The 19,673-nt window shown below is 36.9% G+C and overlaps 1 protein-coding gene across 2 annotated transcripts in view; it reads left to right on the top strand.

The window, feature by feature from the left end:
* The window catches only part of MAP3K5 (mitogen-activated protein kinase kinase kinase 5), a 169,284-nt gene that overhangs the window by 73,380 nt on the left and 76,231 nt on the right, over positions 1–19,673 (top strand). For both annotated transcript variants that reach the window (XM_070417761.1, XM_070417762.1), the window contains 4 exons: positions 380–548; positions 2,037–2,143; positions 3,665–3,835; positions 18,423–18,535. In XM_070417761.1, the coding sequence (XP_070273862.1) occupies positions 380–548; positions 2,037–2,143; positions 3,665–3,835; positions 18,423–18,535 (560 nt within the window). The remainder of the gene's footprint in view (positions 1–379; positions 549–2,036; positions 2,144–3,664; positions 3,836–18,422; positions 18,536–19,673) is intronic.

The raw sequence follows: 19,673 nt of genomic DNA, 5'->3' as shown, positions 1-19,673 counted from the left end.
ATGATGCTGAGTCAGAAAGTAAAGGTAATATTATGTTCAAATCATAGGCACACCTTAATTTATTTAGAATATTTATACTCAAAACCATAAAATTAAAAATAAAGTTTGGGCATTTTAAATGGTTCATTACAAGTTCTTGGGAAATTCATTAACATAGGATATCTACCTTTACTTCTTCCTGAAGCAAGGCAGAGTGTCAATAGAAATATAGGACTTCCAGATTTCTTAATAATGCTACTTATACGAGGTGTTCATTCTGTGCATCTTAATTAATTGAAAGCTACCAATGATGCAAATGCCATTCTTTTCCATATGAAATTATTACTTTTCATTGAAATTCTTTCTAGTATTAACTCTTTGAAATGTGTTTTCCCCTCAGCCAGTATTTCCGGGAATCTATACTCAATGATATCAGGAAAGCTCGTAATTTATACACTGGCAAAGAACTGGCAGCTGAATTGGCAAGAATTCGGCAGCGATTAGATAATATTGAAGTCTTGACAGCAGATATTGTCATAAATCTGTTACTTTCCTACAGAGATATACAGGTAAGAAGATGCTTAAAATCTTTTTCATCTAGTACTAGTATATTGGAAATATATGGGAGTATTAACATCAAATTTCAGTTAACTATATCATTCATGTAATTTTTTATTGACTCTTGTATGCTTTCTGTCCAAGATTTTATGATGAACGAGATAGATTCATATGAGTAACAGTTAGTGATTGTGAAAGACTTGTATTATAAAGGTCTTTTTCCTCCAGAGGGACTTAAAGACAAATCTGCAAGCATAGCTAACCCAGGGACAATCTGTTCTATTATGTTAGCCTCAGGTACACCTGCCAGTCAATAAGTAAAAGCTTTGTTTTGGCAAATAGCCAAAATTTTGAGAGTTTTTTGAGACATATCTTCATTGAAATTATGTTGCTTGAAATTGATAGCCAAAAGGAAGAAATATGCAATTGATTAATTATAAAAATAACTTTAAAATATTTTTAATTTTTTAATTACTGCTGACATATAATATGTTTTAGCTATACAACATAATGATCAGACGTTTTGATAACTTACAATGTGGTCACCCCACATAGTTATCACAATATTGTTCACTGTGTTCCCTATGCTGTACTTTTACATCCCTGTAAAAAGAACTTTTAAAATATATAATATAAAACACACCCACATTCCCTACTATTTTATTGACATGTCTTGGAATTGTAAAAATATGGTAAATAGAATGAAACTTTCTCTGAGTTGGGGATTTGCGATTAGATTTTTACAGTAAAATTTAAGTGAGTTTTGGTTTCTTATTTTCAGTCTTTCAAGCCTGAGTTAAGAACAGCAGAGATTCGTCCATGTGGAGAAGTGTGGCACTCAGGATCCTATGACTAGAGTAGCTTATTCATGTTGAAATGAAGTTGTTTTGCCCTAACCAGTTTGGCTCAGTGGAGAGAGTGTCGGCCTGCGGACTGAAGGGTCCCAGGTTCTATTTCAGTCAAGGGCATGTACCTTGGTTGCCGACACATCCCCAGTAGGGGGTGTGCAGGAGGCAGCTGATTGATGTTTCTAACTATCCCTCTCCCTTCCTCTATAAAAATCAGTAAAATATATTTTTTAAAAAAGAAAGAAATGAAGTTGTTTTGTTGATGATAACAGAAGTTCAATCAGTTGTTCCATGTTCTTGATATTTTGGAAATTATTTTTCTGAAAGTAATTGATAGGACACTGCATGCCAGGAATCTGTCCTCATGGAGAAGTACAACCGTATTAAGTCAGTATAGCATTATCATGCTAGATGGTTTATTGTTTTGCTGGTTAGATGTGGTAACTGTATTTCTAATGTTTTAATCTATATAATCAAAACCCTTATTTTTTTTAAAGCTTCTTGATTGTAGCTTTTTCAAAGTATTCCTTGGATTTTAGTTCTGTTTTTAATGCCCTACTCAGATTAAGATATCTGGTTGTCAAAAAGCATATCATGGTCAGAACTTTCTCCTACTGGTTTAATTCTATGCTGTTCTTCTCCTGTTTAAAGGAATATGATTCTATTGTGAAGCTGGTAGAGACTTTAGAAAAGCTGCCAACCTTTGATTTGGCCTCCCATGATCATGTGAAGTTTCATTATGCATTTGCACTGAATAGGTAAGAAGAAAAAGTTCCTGTTGACAATGTGCTAACATTATTTTTTAACCTGTATATTCTTTATAGGGTATATTTTTTTGCTTTAGCCCTACAGCCACTCCCTATTAGAATGCAATATTAATATTTCCACTTCAACCATGTAAAATATAGGAAGCATGAATTTTTATTATTTTATGATTTTTTGTTAGTAATAAAAATTTGCAATCTTTTAATAATAAAATCCTTAAAATTCTCTGTCAAAGGTTGTACTTGCTATTTACATGTTTTTAGAATTTTTTAAATTACATGAATATCATATTATCTTTAAGCAAATATACTCAATACCAAGTGGTTATTCATGCAAAAAATTGACTAAAATAGGCCCGCTGGCATGGCTCAGTGGTTGAGTGGCCATCTATGAACCAGGAGGTCATGGTTCGATTCTTGCTCAGGGCATGTGCTTGAGTTGCAGGCTTGATCCCCAATGAAGGGCATGCACGCAGCAGCCGATCAATGATTCTCTCTCATCTTTGATGTTTCTATCTCTCTTCCTCTCCCTTCCTCTCTGAAATCAATAAAAATATATTTTTTTAAAAATTGACTAAAATAGGTTTAAGGGTAGTTATGTCTAGGTGAACATATTCTGAACCAGATAATATTTTCACTAGGACTGCTCTGAACACACCTAATTATAATCATAGATCATGTGTCCATGAATCTTCTAGGTCCAGGACTAATACTGCTGCTTCTAGTTCTGCCTCTCTCCCTTCTGTCCCCATCATGGCACACAACATACATACTTGCTGTTTTAGAATGAGCTACACAAAGCAGCTTTTTAAATAATTGATTGGTCACACATAGAAATCAGGCATTCCTTGGGTTAAAGTTGACTTGTTGGTATTGTCTGTGAATTACTTTGCTCAGTGTTTTAGAGCAAAAGCCATTAAAACCTAAAGTCAGGGTTTTGTCCCTGTTTGGATTAGTTGACTCTGCTCCATTTGGGGCCACAAACTGCATTCCTAATCTCACTTCACCAGTTTGAACCTGCATATAGACTGCAGAGAAATTGGAAGGACTATGGATAGGTAAGAACAAACCATCACCGTTATCAGAAAAGCAATTCAAGAGAGATCCTTGTTAGACCCAGGAGACAAGCAGTAGGATTAAAAAATAGAAAGGGTTGGGACAGAGGCTTACAGAGGCTTCTCAAAGTCTAATTGTTTTTATTCTGCCTAGTGTGAATCAATATATTAGAATTTTAAAAAGATAATTGCCCTACCTAGTTTGACTCAGTGGGTAGAGTGTTGGCCTGCGTACTGAAGGGTCCCAGGTTCGATTCTGGTCAAGGGCACATGCCTGGGTTGTGAGCTCAATCCCCAGTGTGAGGCGTGCAAGAGGCAGTCAATCAATGATTCTCTTTCATCATCAATGTTTCTAGCTCTCCCTCTCCCTTCCTCTCTGGAATCAATAAAAATATTTTTTTAAAAAGATAATTGACCTAATCTGTATTGAAACAAGGATGTTTTTCTCCCCCTACCTTAGGAGAAATCTCCCTGGAGATAGAGCAAAAGCTCTTGATATTATGATTCCCCTGGTGCAAAGTGAAGGGCAAGTAGCTTCAGATATGTATTGCCTAGTTGGTCGAATCTACAAAGACATATTTTTGGACTCTAATTTCATGGACACTGAAAGTAGAGACAATGGAGCTTTTTGGTGAGTACAGAGGATAAGATGCTTGACAAATGTATGACATAAAAAAATGTTTGCAAATTGAAGAGTTAAATTACTATTATTATCATTTAGATTATGTGTTATGAAATGAACCTTAGAATTTATAGCTTTAGTAAACAAGTTTGATGAAATTCATTTAATGTGGCAGAGTAAATTGGGATACATTAGATGAAAAGATATTTTTAATATAATTTTAAAAAGATATTTTATATATAATATGACAAATATAATTTTTTGGAAAATTTATAAAGGTTTATTAAAGACATGAAAGAAGAGCTGAATGAATGGGAAAATATACCATGTTTGTGGATGAGAAGACCTGATACTTTAAAGATGTAATTATCCTCAGCAGGCTTTTTATGTAATTTGACAAATTTATTCTAAAATTTATTTGAAAAATAAAGGACCAAAAATAGGCAAAGCAATTTTGGAGAACAACATGGAGGGACTTACTCTGTCAGATAACAAAACTTACTATATAGATGTAATAGTAAAGACTACTGGAAAAGATGGATATTGTGGGTGAAAATATGAAGAATTATCAGAGATATATGTAAACTAGAAAAGAGCCAAAGGAAAATTTTAGAACTAAAGTCAAAATTTCATCAGATGGGATCAATAGCAAGTAGGACACAATATAAGAGGATAAATAAATTTGAAAATGAATTATTAGAAAGCATTCAGATTCAAGCAGAGGAAAGAAAATAATTGAGAAGGAAATTAAATATCAGTGCTCTGTGGAATAGCATTGAGCAGTGTAACATACTGTTGATTGGAGTCTGAAGAGAGAAGAGAAGTGATATAGCAGAAAATTTTTTTCAAAAATTAATGGCCAAATATTATCCAAATCTGACAAAACTAACAAAACAGCCTACAGATCTAGGAAGCTGGGCAAAATCCAAGCAGGATAAATTTAAGGAAAAGCATCCTTCATCACATCATAGTAGAATTGCAAGAAAATCAAAGAAAATATCATAAATACAACTTAGGTAAAAAGATACATTGTATACAGGGGAAAGAGTGCCTCCTGACTACTCATCAGAAGGAAACCAAAAGACAATGAAATAGCATCTTTAAAGTGCTTAAAGAAAAAAAACAGTCAACCAAGAATTCTATATCCAGTGATAATGCTTTCAAAAATGAGGTGAAATAAAGACTTTTCTAAATTAAAAAACAACCACTGAGATAATTTGTTGCCAGCAGACCTTTACTACAAGAAATGTTTAAAGGAAAATCTTTAGATTGAAGGGAAGTGATACCAGATGGCAAATTGGATATATAGGTAGAGCACTGGAAATAGTAAATATATGAATAAAAATAGAAATATCAACAAAGTGAAAAAATAAACCCCAGATAGGGAGCAATGCATGTTACCAATATAGAATCTATATAAATAACTCCTAAAATATTTAATAAAAAAAGTTATAAATGGGCATAGGCTATGAACAGGCCATACACAAAAGCAGAATCACAAATGGCCAATAAACATTTTTAAAACATATAAAAAAGATGCTTTACCTGTAATCTAAAACAATGATATACCATTTTATACTGTTTATCCTATATAATAAAGAGCTAATATGCAAATGGTCGTCACACCCTCAAGCCGTCACAACGTCAAGGCTCAGACACTCAACACTGGGGAGAGAGGAATGGGGACCAGCCAGGCTGCGGCCCGGCAGAGGGACAAGCCGCCCTCCCTACAGTCCTGGGTGCCAGCTGCTAGGGCTGTGGTCCGGGAGAGGAACCAGCCGCCTGCCCCGCTGTCCCGAGCGCCAACGGCTGCATCTGCACCTGTGGCCTGGGAGAGGGACAAGCCACCCACCCCGCGGTCCTGGGCACTAGCGCCTACGGCTACAGCCTGGGAGAGGGACAAGCTGTCTGCCCTGCAGTCCTGGGTGCCTGCAGCTGGCCCGGGTGAAGCTGGCCTGGGTCCTGGGTGCCTGCGGCCAGCCAGAGGGAGGGAAGCCCGGGTTCTGGGTGCCTGCAACCAGCTGGAGGAGGGAATCCTGGGTCCTGGGTGTGGGGCAAGGCAGAGGCGGTTAGGTGCGATCAGGCCAGCAGGAGAGCAGTTAGGGGCGATTAGGCAGGCAGGCAGAGGTGGTTAGGGATGATCAGGCAGGCAGAGGGGTTAGGGGCAATCATGCAGGTGAGCAGTTAGGAGCCAGTGGTCCCGGATTGTGAGAGGCAGTTGGACATCCCCCAAGGGGTACCGGATTGGAGAGCGTGCAGGCCAGGCTGAGGAACCCCCCGCCCCATGCACGAATTTTGTGCACCGGGCCTCAAGTATTAAAAGTTTTTAAGCCTAACAATGCCAATTGTTGGCAAAGATGTTAGAGAAATGGGAGTCCTAATCCTCTCCTGGTTGTGATAGAAATTTTTATGACCACTAAAAGATTTTGGCATTATCAAGGAAATTGACAGGTAGCCTACCCTAGATCTAGCAGATCTACTCCTAGTTATATACCCTAAGGCAGCAGTTCTCAACCTGTGGGTCGAGACCCCTTTGGGGGTCAAACGACCCTTTCACAGGGGTCACCTAAGACCATCGGGAAACACATATTGAATATATAATTACATGTTGTTTTTGTGATTAATCACTATGCTTTAATTATGTTCAATTTGTAACAATGAAAATACATCCTGCATATCAGATATTTACATTACGATTCATAATAGTAGCAAAATTACAGTTATGAAGTAGCAATGAAAATAATTTTATGGTTGGGGGTCACCACAACTTGAAGAACTATATTAAAGGGTCGCGGCATTAGGAAGGTTGAGAACCACTGCCCTAAGGGGAACTCTTTAAGTTTCTCTCCAAAAAAGTGTCATTATATATATATATATATATATATAGAGAGAGAGAGAGAGAGAGAGAGAGAGAGAGAGCAAAATAAGCAAATAGAAGGATACATAGAGTACAATATTATTTATAGAAACTTTGAAAACAATCATACACATCTAAGAAAAGTGTATATGCATGAATTCACATCCTAAATTCCCAGTTCAGTATATTAGTTACCAGTGGGGACGGAGTAGAAAAGGATCATGGAGTGATTTACATGCAGCTGCAAAAATATTTAAGACATTTTACTTTTTAGGCTGAGTGATGGGTATGTGAGGGTGTTTCTTATATTATTCTTTTGTACTTCTTAATATTCCTAAAGCATTCCTAAAATATCCCCTGATTAAAGAGTATATTAAAGGAGGTTGACATACTTCAAGAGTTCCTCCATTATAGCCATAAAATTTTTAAAGTTATGAAACAGAAATCTTGACTTTTAAATTCTTTTATCATTTCAGCAGTTTAATGGGGAGTTGAAATTAGGATAGTGGATTATAATCAGGGAGGACAATTTAGGGACAGGATTTTCTTAGATCCTTGTGGAAAGCTTTGGTTTGGACATTTACATTCATATAATAAATTTTTACTACAACCCAGAGAGTTTTACATTTTCTCTTAACAAATTTTCTTCTTACAAAAGAGGAATGTTACTATGCAGTCCATTGCCGGAAGATTTACACTTTAAGAAAATTCTTAATTGTAGGAGGATTAGAACCTTATATTTGAAGTATTGTGCCAATATAAATGCTTTGATATGGTAGTGATAATGAAATGCAGAGGTAATCTTTAAAGGCCTGATCTTCATGGTCAGTGAATTTAAATGGAAAACATCTCTTATGAAGTTAGTGAGCATCATGCACAGGAATAAAATAGAAGTGTTTCCCCATTTGAAAACCAAACAATTTATACTACAGAGCGCTTTCAAGGTCACATAAAGTTTAGGTAAGGAACAATTTTTTCTGGTTGTACTTTTGTTTTAGCTTTCTATACTTCTAGATTCTGGCTCCTTTTTTATGGTTCCCATTTAGCTTAGGAACATTAACGGTCTCTTAAAGGAGCTCTGTGTTCAAGGTTTTCAGGTCAAATTGAAGATGTCAGATTTCTATTTCATTTTAAGGTATCCACTAATTTTCTAGGAAGAACAGGGAAGACTGTTAGAACTCAAAGCCTTTTAATGGGAGGGTCCTTAGGAGTTGCTCTTTATTGACCTTGTGTGTGTCACTCACTGATTTATTAAGTAATATAAGAATGTCACTTTTACTGTAGATTACTTATCTATAACCTGCCACTATTGTCATTATATGCTTTTGCCCTAATGGTTGCTAAGAAGGTTTCCCTCCGTTTTAGCTTGGGTGTTTTTTTCCACGCCCTCTCACTGTACAGCTACTTCGGTATTTCTTAGTGTTTTGATCCAACTCCCTCAGTACTGCAAACCCACTCATGCGTGTTGGTGTGTTGGCCTTGTCCCCAAGCTCCGTTTCTTTTAGGGCTGAGAAGTAAAAGCACCTTGTCAGGGTGCTGACACAAAGGGTATCGTTGAGGTTATTAGGCTTCCTGGCCATACTTACCCTGGATACCACATTTCCTGAGTCATGGGTCCCGAAGGGATGTTTCAACTGACCTTTTTGAGCCTCTGGGTTTCCACTTGTCAAACCCTGATGCTGGGATAAGGAGTAGGATGTCATGGCGGGCTCTTCCCACTGACACTCTCCATGGCCTGACTCATTTTCTGCTGGCTTGAACAGACAGCAGTCTACTGATCACAGAAAGTTTAAGGATAAGATCTTCAACGTAGTAGAAAAACAGTCCCAAGCAGTTGTGATTTCAATGACTCATAGAGTCCTTCTGGCAGTTCCCCTTTCTAACATCATTACAGAGTTCAATGTCCCTCCTACATTGGAGGGAGAACGTCTTACACGCTGAGCATTGTATTTGGTACAAGTACTGTGCCAAGGCACCCTTTTACTTCTAGGTGACCCTCTAATGCAGGTCTGGGGCTCAGAATGCAAAAATAGAAAATTAAGAAAAATGTTTATAGCTTGGATATTTAAAGTTTGCAGACTTGTAATATGTTAGAACAAACTTTCATTGTTGAGTCTTATCTAGAAGAGATGGAGAGTTGTGCAAAAATAGAAAATACAAAAAAAGTTTATGGTTTACATTTTCTGAAGTTTGCCTGGATGGAGGTGAATGGTTTGAATGAACACATCCTGCTGATATAAGTATAAAAAAACAGTGCTCTAACATTTGATGTTTTTCATTGTCACTTCCTTAGTTAATTTTGTTCACGGAAGCTCTCTTGTGGGTGTCTAAAATAAGTTAAGGTCTGAAAAATGCCTTTTTGATCTCTGGATAAACCGAGGTTAGCTTTCAGTTACTAAAAGATTGTAGCTTTTTATCATAGCTGTTCCCTATATAGTTAAATATATAAGCTAAAGAAAGCAGCAGTGGTGCCTGTCATAAGTCTTACTAGATAATATTATGGGCTGGTATGGAATAAGGAGCAAGAGAAGAGAGTGAACCTGGGAGGATATTCAACTTTCAAAGTATGAAATATTGTGACCCAAGAACCTAGATTTACACCCTAAAAAAGGCCACGGAATTTCTGAAGTGGCAGATTTAACCGGAATGACCCAAGGAAATATTATGGACCATGATTTGGAGGGTCATGGAGAATTCACTGCCAAGATTATTTCCACAATTTTTTAACCTAATCTAAAAATGAAATAACTATTAAATAGTTATGCTGAGTTTCCATGCAGCAGGACTCACTCAGAACATTTTGTTATATTGAAGGCTTAGGCAAAGCAGACATTTTTCTTCTCATTTTACATCTGAGGCAATTGAAACGCAAAGAACTTAAGTTAATTTCTTGATGTCCGGTGACTAATAAAATTTCAAACCTAGCCCAGCCTATGTGACTCAGTGGTTGAATTCGTTCATTCCTAGTCAGGGCACATACCTGAGTTTTGGGCTCAATCCCCAGTAGTGGGTGTGCAGGAGGCAACCAATCAGTGATTCTCTCTTATCATTGATATTTCTATCTCTCCCTTCCTCTCTGAAATCAATTAAAGAAACATATATTTTTTTTAAATTTAAAATCTAGGTGTGTGTTTTTTCAGATCCAGTGTTATTTTCATTACATTTCAGAAACAGGCATTTCCAGGAATGCCTATACCATTTTATTGAAGAGGCATGAACTTTTGGGAAACTGACAGGAGATAAAAATTCACTCAGTATAAACTAAAGCAAATTACTTAACCTTTAGGAAATTCTGATTAAACAACAATAACAACAACAACAAATATATATATTTTATTGATTTTTGATTGAGAGGAAGGGAGAGGGAGAGAGAAAGAGAAACATCTATGTGAGAGAGGAACATTGAATCGAGCCCGAAACCTGGGCATGTGCCCTGACCAGGAACTGAACTGGTGACCTTTTTGGTGCATGGGACAGTGCTTAACAAACTGAGCCACACTACCAGGGCAGAAATTCTGTTTTTTTTTTTTTTAATTTAAAAAATAAGAATAATACTTACCTAGATGAGTTAGAATGTATTTAGCATCCTATAAGTAGCAGAATACTTACTCAAATGAATTTAAATAAAAAGGAAATAGATCTTTCAAAACATGAAGTTCCGAAATAGGACGTGGTCTGGCGTAGGTTGAGCCGGCAGCTTAAAAAGCTAGGCCAGGTCTTTTCCATCATTAGTGCTGAAGATGCCTATAGCCATTTCAGGCATAAATCCAATTCAGCTACAGCAAGGTCTGGAGATGCAAGGAAGACACCCTTTTCTGTATTTTTGTCTTAGGGCTGAGGAAACAGGTTCATAAAAACCTACGCCATACTGGAAATATCAGGGGGAGCACTTTGTAAAGTATATTATTGTCTAACCACTGTACTGTACACCTAAAACTAATATAAGATAATATTGAATATAAATTGTAATTGAAAAATAAAATTAAGACATAGAGGAAAGGAACCGTACACCAGACTGTCTTTACATTTCTTTATGCTTCTAGTATTTCATCATCAGCCCAATACTACACAGATCATGGGCAAGATTATTACAACTGGTTTAGATGATCACTTTAGGAGGAATGAATGGTCTGCTGTGAGGATTAAATAAAGCAATATACGTTAAAGTCCTAGAATAGTAGGCACTTGGTGTTATATCCTTAGTATATAATATGTGAAAATGTTTTGCATTTCTTTATATATTGTTCTATTTATCCCTGTTCAAAATGGACATTAATAAGATTAAAATTCCCTTTTCCTAAAACATTCCTAAGAGTTTTCTTTCTCTTTCTGGATATAGCTAAACATTGTAGCTGATGGAAAAGTTATAGAGTCTCTGTATACTTTTTATATAGGCTTTGTTTGAATTTCATATGCCAGGGCTGTCATGGGTCATGGGGGATAGGCAGAGATTGGACTCATATTTGGTTTTAGAGATAATGATATTCTCATTCTTAAGGGGATGATATTCTCATTCTTAAGTCATTTTCAGAAGTTTGAAAGCAAAATAGGTGTCCGTATACTGAATTAGCATAACCATGTCTCTCCTGTTGTAATGCCAAAAGTAGATCTATAGGCAGGAAATTAAAAGCATTAAGGTTTTTTGGTTTTTTAGCATTAATGTGTTCATTTTTCCATAGTAACTTGAGACAGCTTTGCCTTATCAACTAATTTTCTTTTACGTCAGTGACAGTGCTGTTCAAACAGTAGTGTGTGCCAATAACACTTCAGTTTTTATATTATTGATGGGCGTGGCTTTACTTTGGAAGAGTTATATAACAAACCAATCAACCTACAAATAAAGATCTATGTCTAATTTCCATTTGCCAGATTAGTCCTTTATTCTTTTTATTGGCTTTAAGATATCTTTCTCTGTGTTATTTCTATTTCCACTACCCTCTATACCCCCCAGAGTTTTATCTCATCCTTTTTCCATTGACATCATTTTTTGTTTAGTTTTTTATTGTGTCTATGAGGTGAGTTTCCCATTTTTGGATGATTTTTATTTTTAGAACAGAAAGCCTGAAGAGTTCTTAGTGACTCAGCATGACTCCCCCAGCTCATTGGTGTGCAGGCGTAGATGGCTCCTAAAGGGCCAGCAATTCTAGGATGACCTGGAGACTTGGGTAAAACAAACCATATGCCCATGGTTGCTTTGTAAACAAGGATCCTGCTACATTGATACCTTGACCTTGATTTAATACTGCATTCAGCGGATAATAGATTGGATGAAGCTCTGTTACAGCATGATCAAGTTGAAATGCAGGAATGATAATATTTAATATGTCATTGTGGAGGTTTCCTAATTGTGGCTAACAAGTATTGAACACCTAGAGAGAGCAGCTAAAGCTTGATTTATGTAACATAGTTGTCAGAGGGATGACTGAGAAAATTAGAAGTTTTCCAGGATTATGCTGAAAAAGGAGAATATGGGAGAATATGGAAACCTGGCTGAACATCATATCAGTTGGGAGCTTTTCACAATACTATGTTCATTATCGCTGGAGATTCTGCTTAGTGAGTCCATTTTGTTGAACAGTTAACCATAATTGATAATATGACTATTTCTTTTTATTAAGTGTTTAGATTGCTCCCATAGTTTTGTTGTTAAACAAACTACAAAACTCCCTACATCTTTACTGTTCTTCATATCCTTAAAGCTTTGATTAAGTTTAAGCCCCTGGCCCCACCTCTATCTCCTCTTCAGAGCATTCCCAGAAGTGTCTCCATCCATCTCCCCAATCTTCTTAAAACGTGGGTTTTGCATTTTAAGCTGATAAAATTGGCAGTTATTGCAAGGATAAGTTTAGATTGATCATAAACATGCAAAAACTGTTCATTCTCAGGAGCAATCAAGTGTACGTTAAAACCCTGAGCTATGCTTTCTTGTTGTGATCAGTTGGCAAAGATGAGAATGCTTTATTTTGGCATGGGTGCAATGGAAAAGTGGCTCTCCTATACTTCTCTGGGGAATATTAATTCGTAAAACCTTTCTCTAAAGCAATTTGGCATTGTGCATCAAGCGCTTTGAAATAACTCAGGTTCTTTAGTCCACTTAATATCCTTTGGAAACCATCCTAAAGAAATAGCACATACAGAAACAAAGATAGGTATACAACAGTGTTCACTACAGTGAATTTTATGATAACAAAAAATTAGAAGAAACCTAAATGTCCAAATGAAGGATAACATCCCCATGTGATGGAATGTCATTCATTCAAATTTGGAGGGGTTTGGTGATAAAAGTACAGGGTGAGACAAAAGTAGGTTTTTAGTTGTGAGAATATGAAACAGTTTATTCTTGTATTATTACTTAGTAACTAGGGACCCAGTGCATGAATTCGTGCACCTTAAAAGGAACTGTGGGCCACGAGGCTGTGGTGGGCACAGGGGCGGGTCTCAGTCCATCCTCGTGCCCCCACCAGGCCCCTCTCACTGCAGCCCCCCATCCCCCGTCTGCCGGCAGCCCCGCTCCCGCTGCCACCCACACACTGATGGCACTGGCCACACTCGCACCCACTGATGGCACAAAGCGATTGGGGCCAGTGCCAGCAGCAAGTGCAAGCTGCAGCTGCTGCCCCGATTGCCCCTCAGGAGCAGGGGGAGGTGGAGAAGCCCTCAGGGGCAATTGGGACCGATGCTGGGCACCGGCAGCGGGTGCGAGTGGGTGGTTCCAGCGCTGGCAGCGGGTGTAAGTGGGGCTGGTGCCAGAAGCAGGTGTGAGCGCTTGGCGGGACTGTGGCGCACAGGAGCACAGAATTTTCAGTACCCACCAGAGGCTCACCCTGATGACAGTGACTGGCACCCCGCCTTGGTCTGGTGCCTCCGCTCACCTGCTCCACCATCCCACTGTGGCCAATGCCCGCCATGTTCCACACGTGCCCTCTGGTGGTCAGTGCATGTCATAACGGCCGATTGTTCAGTTCTGCCATTTGGGCTATTTGCATATTAGGGTTATATATAGAGAGATTATTGTATTACTTTCCATGTGAACAACTGTAAACCTGCTTTCACCTTTACCCTGTATACATGGCATAAAACTTACCATTTTAGCCATTTTTAATCATGCAATTAATTCAGTGACATTAAGTACATTTGCATTGCTGTGCTACCATAATCACTTTCCATATAAAACTTTCCTCCTCTTGCATAACTCAAACTCTATACCTGTTTAACAATTTCCTATTCTTTCTCCCCTTACCCCAACCCCTGGCAACCACCATCCTTATTTTCTGTCTTTATGAATTTGACTACCCTAGTAATATAAGTGGAATCTTATGGTATTTGTCTTTTGGGTATGTGACTGGCTTATTTTACTTATAATGATGTTCTCTTGAGTTCATCCATGCTGTGGCATCTGTCAAAATTTTCTTTTTAAGGCTGAATAATTGTATGTATACACCACATTTTGTTTCTCTATTCATCTATCGATGGACATTCGGGTTGTTTCCACATTTTGGCTATTGTGAATAATGCTGCTATTGAACATTGGTGAAAAAATACCTGTTTGAGTTCTCTGCTTTCAGTTCTTTTGGATATATACCCAGAAGGAAATTGTGTTTTAAAAATCTTTAATATATCAAAGTTTAAAAGATTATAAAGAGCATGATTCTCTTTTTGGGGGGGAGGGAAGTATGCACATAATAAAAGGACTGGAAAAACATAGTTAAAAACAATTTGGGGCTCTTTATTTTCTTTCTGACTTTTCTTTTGTAAGGAATATATACAAATACATAGTTTGAATTAAATAGAGGGCCCCACCATTTTCAGATGAGTGAACAAAGTAATCTGGCAATAGCTTTTCTCTAATGCTGTATTGCTTTACCTCTGGGTTATAAAAATGATAATTTCAGAAATATCCCTAGAGATGTAAAGCACCATGAAATTCAGTTTAATTACTTGTATGTCTCTCAGAAAGAATCACAGCTGTTATATCACAGAGAGGGGAAATGACAGCTAAATAGAAAGAACTTGACTTGAGCTTAGTTTCTTCTTTGATAGCAAGTACATGTTCTTTAGGTAGAAATAACCAGCTCAGGAATATTTCCTTTATTCTTGACTTTGTTGAACGTCTCAGTGCAGATGCCAGAAGTGAACTAAGGCTTTCTTCTAAAGACATCACTCCATAATCAAGTACTTAGAGCTAGCTTGCAATCCGCTGACAGATGCAGTGCTAATGCAGCAACCCTTGAACACAATCTATTGCTTTGAAAGCTTAACGAGAAGTTTTCATCTTTTTAATCTAATAATGAATTGAAGAATACAGATTACTTATCTTCTTTCTACAAGTATTTAGTACCAAAATAGAAAAAAATCAACAGTAGTGGGAATGCCTGTGTGCAGTTACTCAAAGCCACTGGACTTCTCTTAAGATGTGAATGTCTGGTTCCATCCTTAAGATTTGCTTTCTTCATGAAGTCTTCTTTCATTTAGCTTCACTCACACATAAGCATTTTATTTATCTTTATAGATAGGTTTAAAATAGTAACCATTTTTAGAGATTTCTTTATGTAAGGACTAACTAACATATTGTTCATGTTCATTTATCCTCTTGCTAGTTAAAAACCTTGACGTTTTCGACGACATAAAATTTCTTATTTGGTGCATTTTTATGGGCACATTCAGCAGTCTTGCCATATCATTCTTTTGCAAATGCTAGTCTAATAAGATCGATCGAATATATTTTGTGACAAACACCATTCTTTGCAAGAATTCATTGATATCTATTTCTGTTGTAGAGTAAAAACTTTATCCTTAATATGAAAACAGTTCTCTACTTTTATTTTTTATTATCTTTCCTTTTTCACCCAACTCCCTTTTACTAAAAAAAAGAAAAAAGAAAAAGAAAAGGTAATGAAAAAGGACTTCAAAAAATTGTTTTAAATATATTTTATTGATTTTTTACAGAGAGGAAGGGAGAGGGATAGAGAGTTAGAAACATCCATGAGGGAGAAACATCCATCAGCTGCCTCCTGCACACCCCCTACTGGGGATGTGCCCGCAACCAAGGTACATGCCCTTGACTGGAATCGAACCTGGGACTCTTCAGTCCACAGGCCAACGCTCTAGCCACTGAGCCAAACTGGTCAGGGCCAAAAAAAATTTTTTTAACACATACCAATGGGTAAGCAAAGTGATACAGAGAAGAGGGCTCAGGCTTTGGAATCCAGCAGAACTAGGTAAAGTTCCTGCCTGACCACTTATAAATTACATGGCTTAATATTTCCATGCTTCAGTTTCCTGATCAGTAAACCTGAGAAAATCCTCCTTATCTTAAAGGGTTGTCAGATTTAGAAATATTAAGCCTGATGGGTCAAGTATAATGCCTTACACCTAGGAAGTGCTTAGTAATCTGAGCCAGCTAAAATGGTTTCTTTTTACCATTTGGTGTTAATCCCAGCTTTTTGAATGTTATCTGTGCTATATGGTATTTTTTTGTTAGAGGGACACTGTTCCCCTTTGTAGAAGAGTATATATTGCCACGCCCTGGCACCAGGTTTTGGTGTGTGTCTTGATTGATTATCAGCAGAAGTTTAAGAGCCCTGTTGTGGTTGTGCTACGTGTACTTTTCCTTGGCTAATTCCCAGGGAAAGCTGCTCCTTCAAGCTAGATCCCGGAGGGAAACCAGTGTGGAGTGGAGCGAAACCAATAATGCAGGAACATGGCGTGAATAGCATTTCAAGCCACGGGGTTTGCTGTCATATAATACTGTGGCACACTTACCCAAAAATGCATCATCTTTAGCCAAAATGGATGGTTTCAGTATTTTAACAGCTATATGTATTTTTTTTAATCAAGTTTGAATCTTTAAAAAAAGTAATGGAATGATAAAATATATATGGAAAATCAGCACCAAGGAACCAAAGAATACAAATATGCCAATAATAAGGATCAGCATGCTTGGTATAATTGAGCTTCAAGCTTTTTAGTAGTTGCGTGAAAAAAAGATCATATACCAATTCTTCAAAGAAAACGGAACTCTCCCTGGCAATAAATGAAAGGACCCTACGTAGGCCCAAGGAAATACACTGTCAATATTTTATAAAGTGGTGAATTCCAAAAATGTTAAAATGTAATGCACTGAAGGTGATATGCAATTCACTCATTTAATGCAGTCTGTAGCTTTTTGATCATATGGTTTTTGTCAAGGTCAGGATTTAGACTACTGAAAGAAGTGAATAGATTACTTTTACCTTCTACATATTGCTGTGTTTATCATTTGTCTCAGCCCAGTTCTTGGTGAGAAGTAGATGCATCTTCCCTTCATTCAGCAAGTATTTTGTAATCACCCGCAATGTGTCAGGCAGTCTGATGATTCAGGTACTAGAGATTCAATGCTCAATATTACTGACAAGTTCCTTGCTCTCATGGGGCTTACATTCTATTGGGGAAGATAGATGACAAAAATCTCAGGTTGTTATAAATTCTGTAATAAATAAGAACTATTTAGAGTGTCCATTTTTCCCCGTGTGTTATGCTAATATGTGATTGTCAAGAATTTTTTTTATTTCACTTAAATTGCCACATTTATTGTCATAAAGTTGTTTTGAATATCCTTTTACTTCTTTTTAAATGCCAGTAGGACCTTCAATTTGTATTTTCTCTCTTTTCCTCTCCTCTCACTCCTCTCTCTCAGTCTGCTGCCTATGAGTTTATTAATTTTACTAATTTTCTTGTAGAACTAACTTTTGCCAGTGCTGATAACCTTTGGTGCATATCTGTTTTCTATTTCATTGATTTCTGCTCTGTATTATGTCCTTCTTTCCATTCTGTTTGAAGCTAATATATATATGAACACCTTTATCTTGAAACTATAAGGTATTTTTTCTATATAACCTTTTCTTGTGTCATCAAATAGTCATTCATGAGGTATTTAATCCTTATATTGTCCTCCTTCTGACTCTTTTAAAATAACGATTTCATTTTATGTTTGTCTTAAGTAGTTTCTATTAGTCACTAGGGCATTTATTTTACTTTTCTTCTTCTCCATGCACCCAATTGAAATGATATTGAATATTGTTGCCTGTTGAATGATGTATGTGAAAAAAAAACCCTAGAATGGAAGTGTTACCTTGAAAATACAATGGCTATGCAAGCACTGAAGTCTTTTACAATGCTGAAGTGTTTTCAAAGGTTGATATTTAGTGTCATGCATATTCAGAAAAGGCTTCTTATTCACTTTGAGCTAAAATTAGTATGCACAGGCACAGTCTCTGTTTTTCTTAATTTCTTAGTGTAATTAACGTTCTTTATTTCATTTCTATACCACCCTTGTGGAACTGATTGTTTTAGTATGTTACCCAGATGATCCTCCTCATTGCTCTGTGTATTTTCAAGGCTTTTTATAAAACCACTTTTAAAAATATGTGCACAGTTCTCATTTTAAAATTTCCACTGCATATACATGCGCACATACAAACTCTCTCACATTTATGGTAAACTATTGAAGAGAGGACATTTTCCAAAGACTGGGCTGCTATGGTGAGGGTAGGTTAACTGGTGGAATACAATGGAGCAGAGGGTGAGAATATGCAGTCACTTAAGCATTAAATCCTAATAGCACACTTGATTCTGGGGGGAGGCCAGTAGAATATTTTTACTTACTCAGGCGTTGGAGTTACTCAAACAGAAGCTATTGCACACCAAGAGTTTCATGACTGAGAAAGTAAACTTGTACATTTGTTGTTGTTTTTTTTATAGGTTCAAAAAGGCATTTGAAAGTGAGCCTACACTACAGTCAGGAATTAATTATGCAGTTCTTCTTCTGGCAGCTGGGCAACAGTTTGAATCTTCCTTTGAGCTCCGGAAAGTTGGTAATTACAGCTTGATATTTTACATGGGAATCCAACTTTATACAAAGAAAAAGAATCATTGGTAGATAGACTTTTGCTTTCTATCTCATCTGACTTCCTGAAAAAATGTTTTATTATATTTCCTTGTTTAGTGTTTCCAACTATGGTGCAGAATCCTGATATCGGGACTTAAATCAGTTTTTAGTTTATTTTACCTGTTTCGAAAAACACCCTGGTTAATATTTATTGTTCCAGTGCAAACTAACATAGAAAATATAGGCTCCTGCCCTAACCAGTTTGGCTCAGTGGATAGAGCATCGGCCTGCGGACTGAAGGGTCCCAGGTTCGATTCTGGTCAAGGGCATGTACCTTGGTTGCGGACACGTCCCCGGTAGGGGGTATGCAGGGGGCAGCTGATTGATGTTTCTCTCTCATCGATGTTTCTAACTCTCTATCCCTCTCCCTTCCTCTCTGTAAAAAAATGAATAAAGTATATATATTTTTTAAAAGAAATTATAGGCTCCATTTTCGGTGGAATTTTTTAACTCTATGACACGTTATGGGAGAGAGTCAGAATTATAGATTTGGGTCTCCATCAGTAATGATGATATAATAAAAGAACAATGTGATTAGAATTGAGACAAATCACTATTTGAATCTCATTTTCAAGGAGTAATAAAAATAAAATTTGTATCACTGAATATTAAAATCTGTGAATCTATAAAGATAATTAAGACAAAGAAATCAAAACAAAATTCATCACCAAGCACAAATCAACTCATTTGTTATCTATCGAGGTGACCAACTTCTCAGAAAATTGGGTATTATAGGGGAAAAATTAAGTACTTTCCATTTTTTTTAAAGACATTCTATAGTTCATCCAGTTGGTGAGATAAAGCTCGTCTTAAAGCATGCTACATACCAACTGTATTTTGTTCAGAAGAATGTATTCTTCAAAAGAGTGCTAGCTAATAGAGTAGAATGCATGATAAAACTGATAGTGATGTTGAAATAATGATTCTGGCCCGAATCAATGAAAATGTTTATTTGTAAAAAAAAAAAATTATTTGCCATATTTACACGGTACCAAAGCTCACTCACAGATTGCTTGTTAGTCACAAAGCAACAAACGTACCTGTACATCCCCTCCAGGGACCAG

This window comes from Myotis yumanensis, unplaced genomic scaffold (assembly GCF_028538775.1).
Source record: "Myotis yumanensis isolate MYYU_CA2020_CCGP unplaced genomic scaffold, mMyoYum1.0.hap1 SCAF_6, whole genome shotgun sequence".
Taxonomy (NCBI): domain Eukaryota; kingdom Metazoa; phylum Chordata; class Mammalia; order Chiroptera; family Vespertilionidae; genus Myotis; species Myotis yumanensis.
This window is presented reverse-complemented; position numbering and strand designations above follow the sequence as displayed.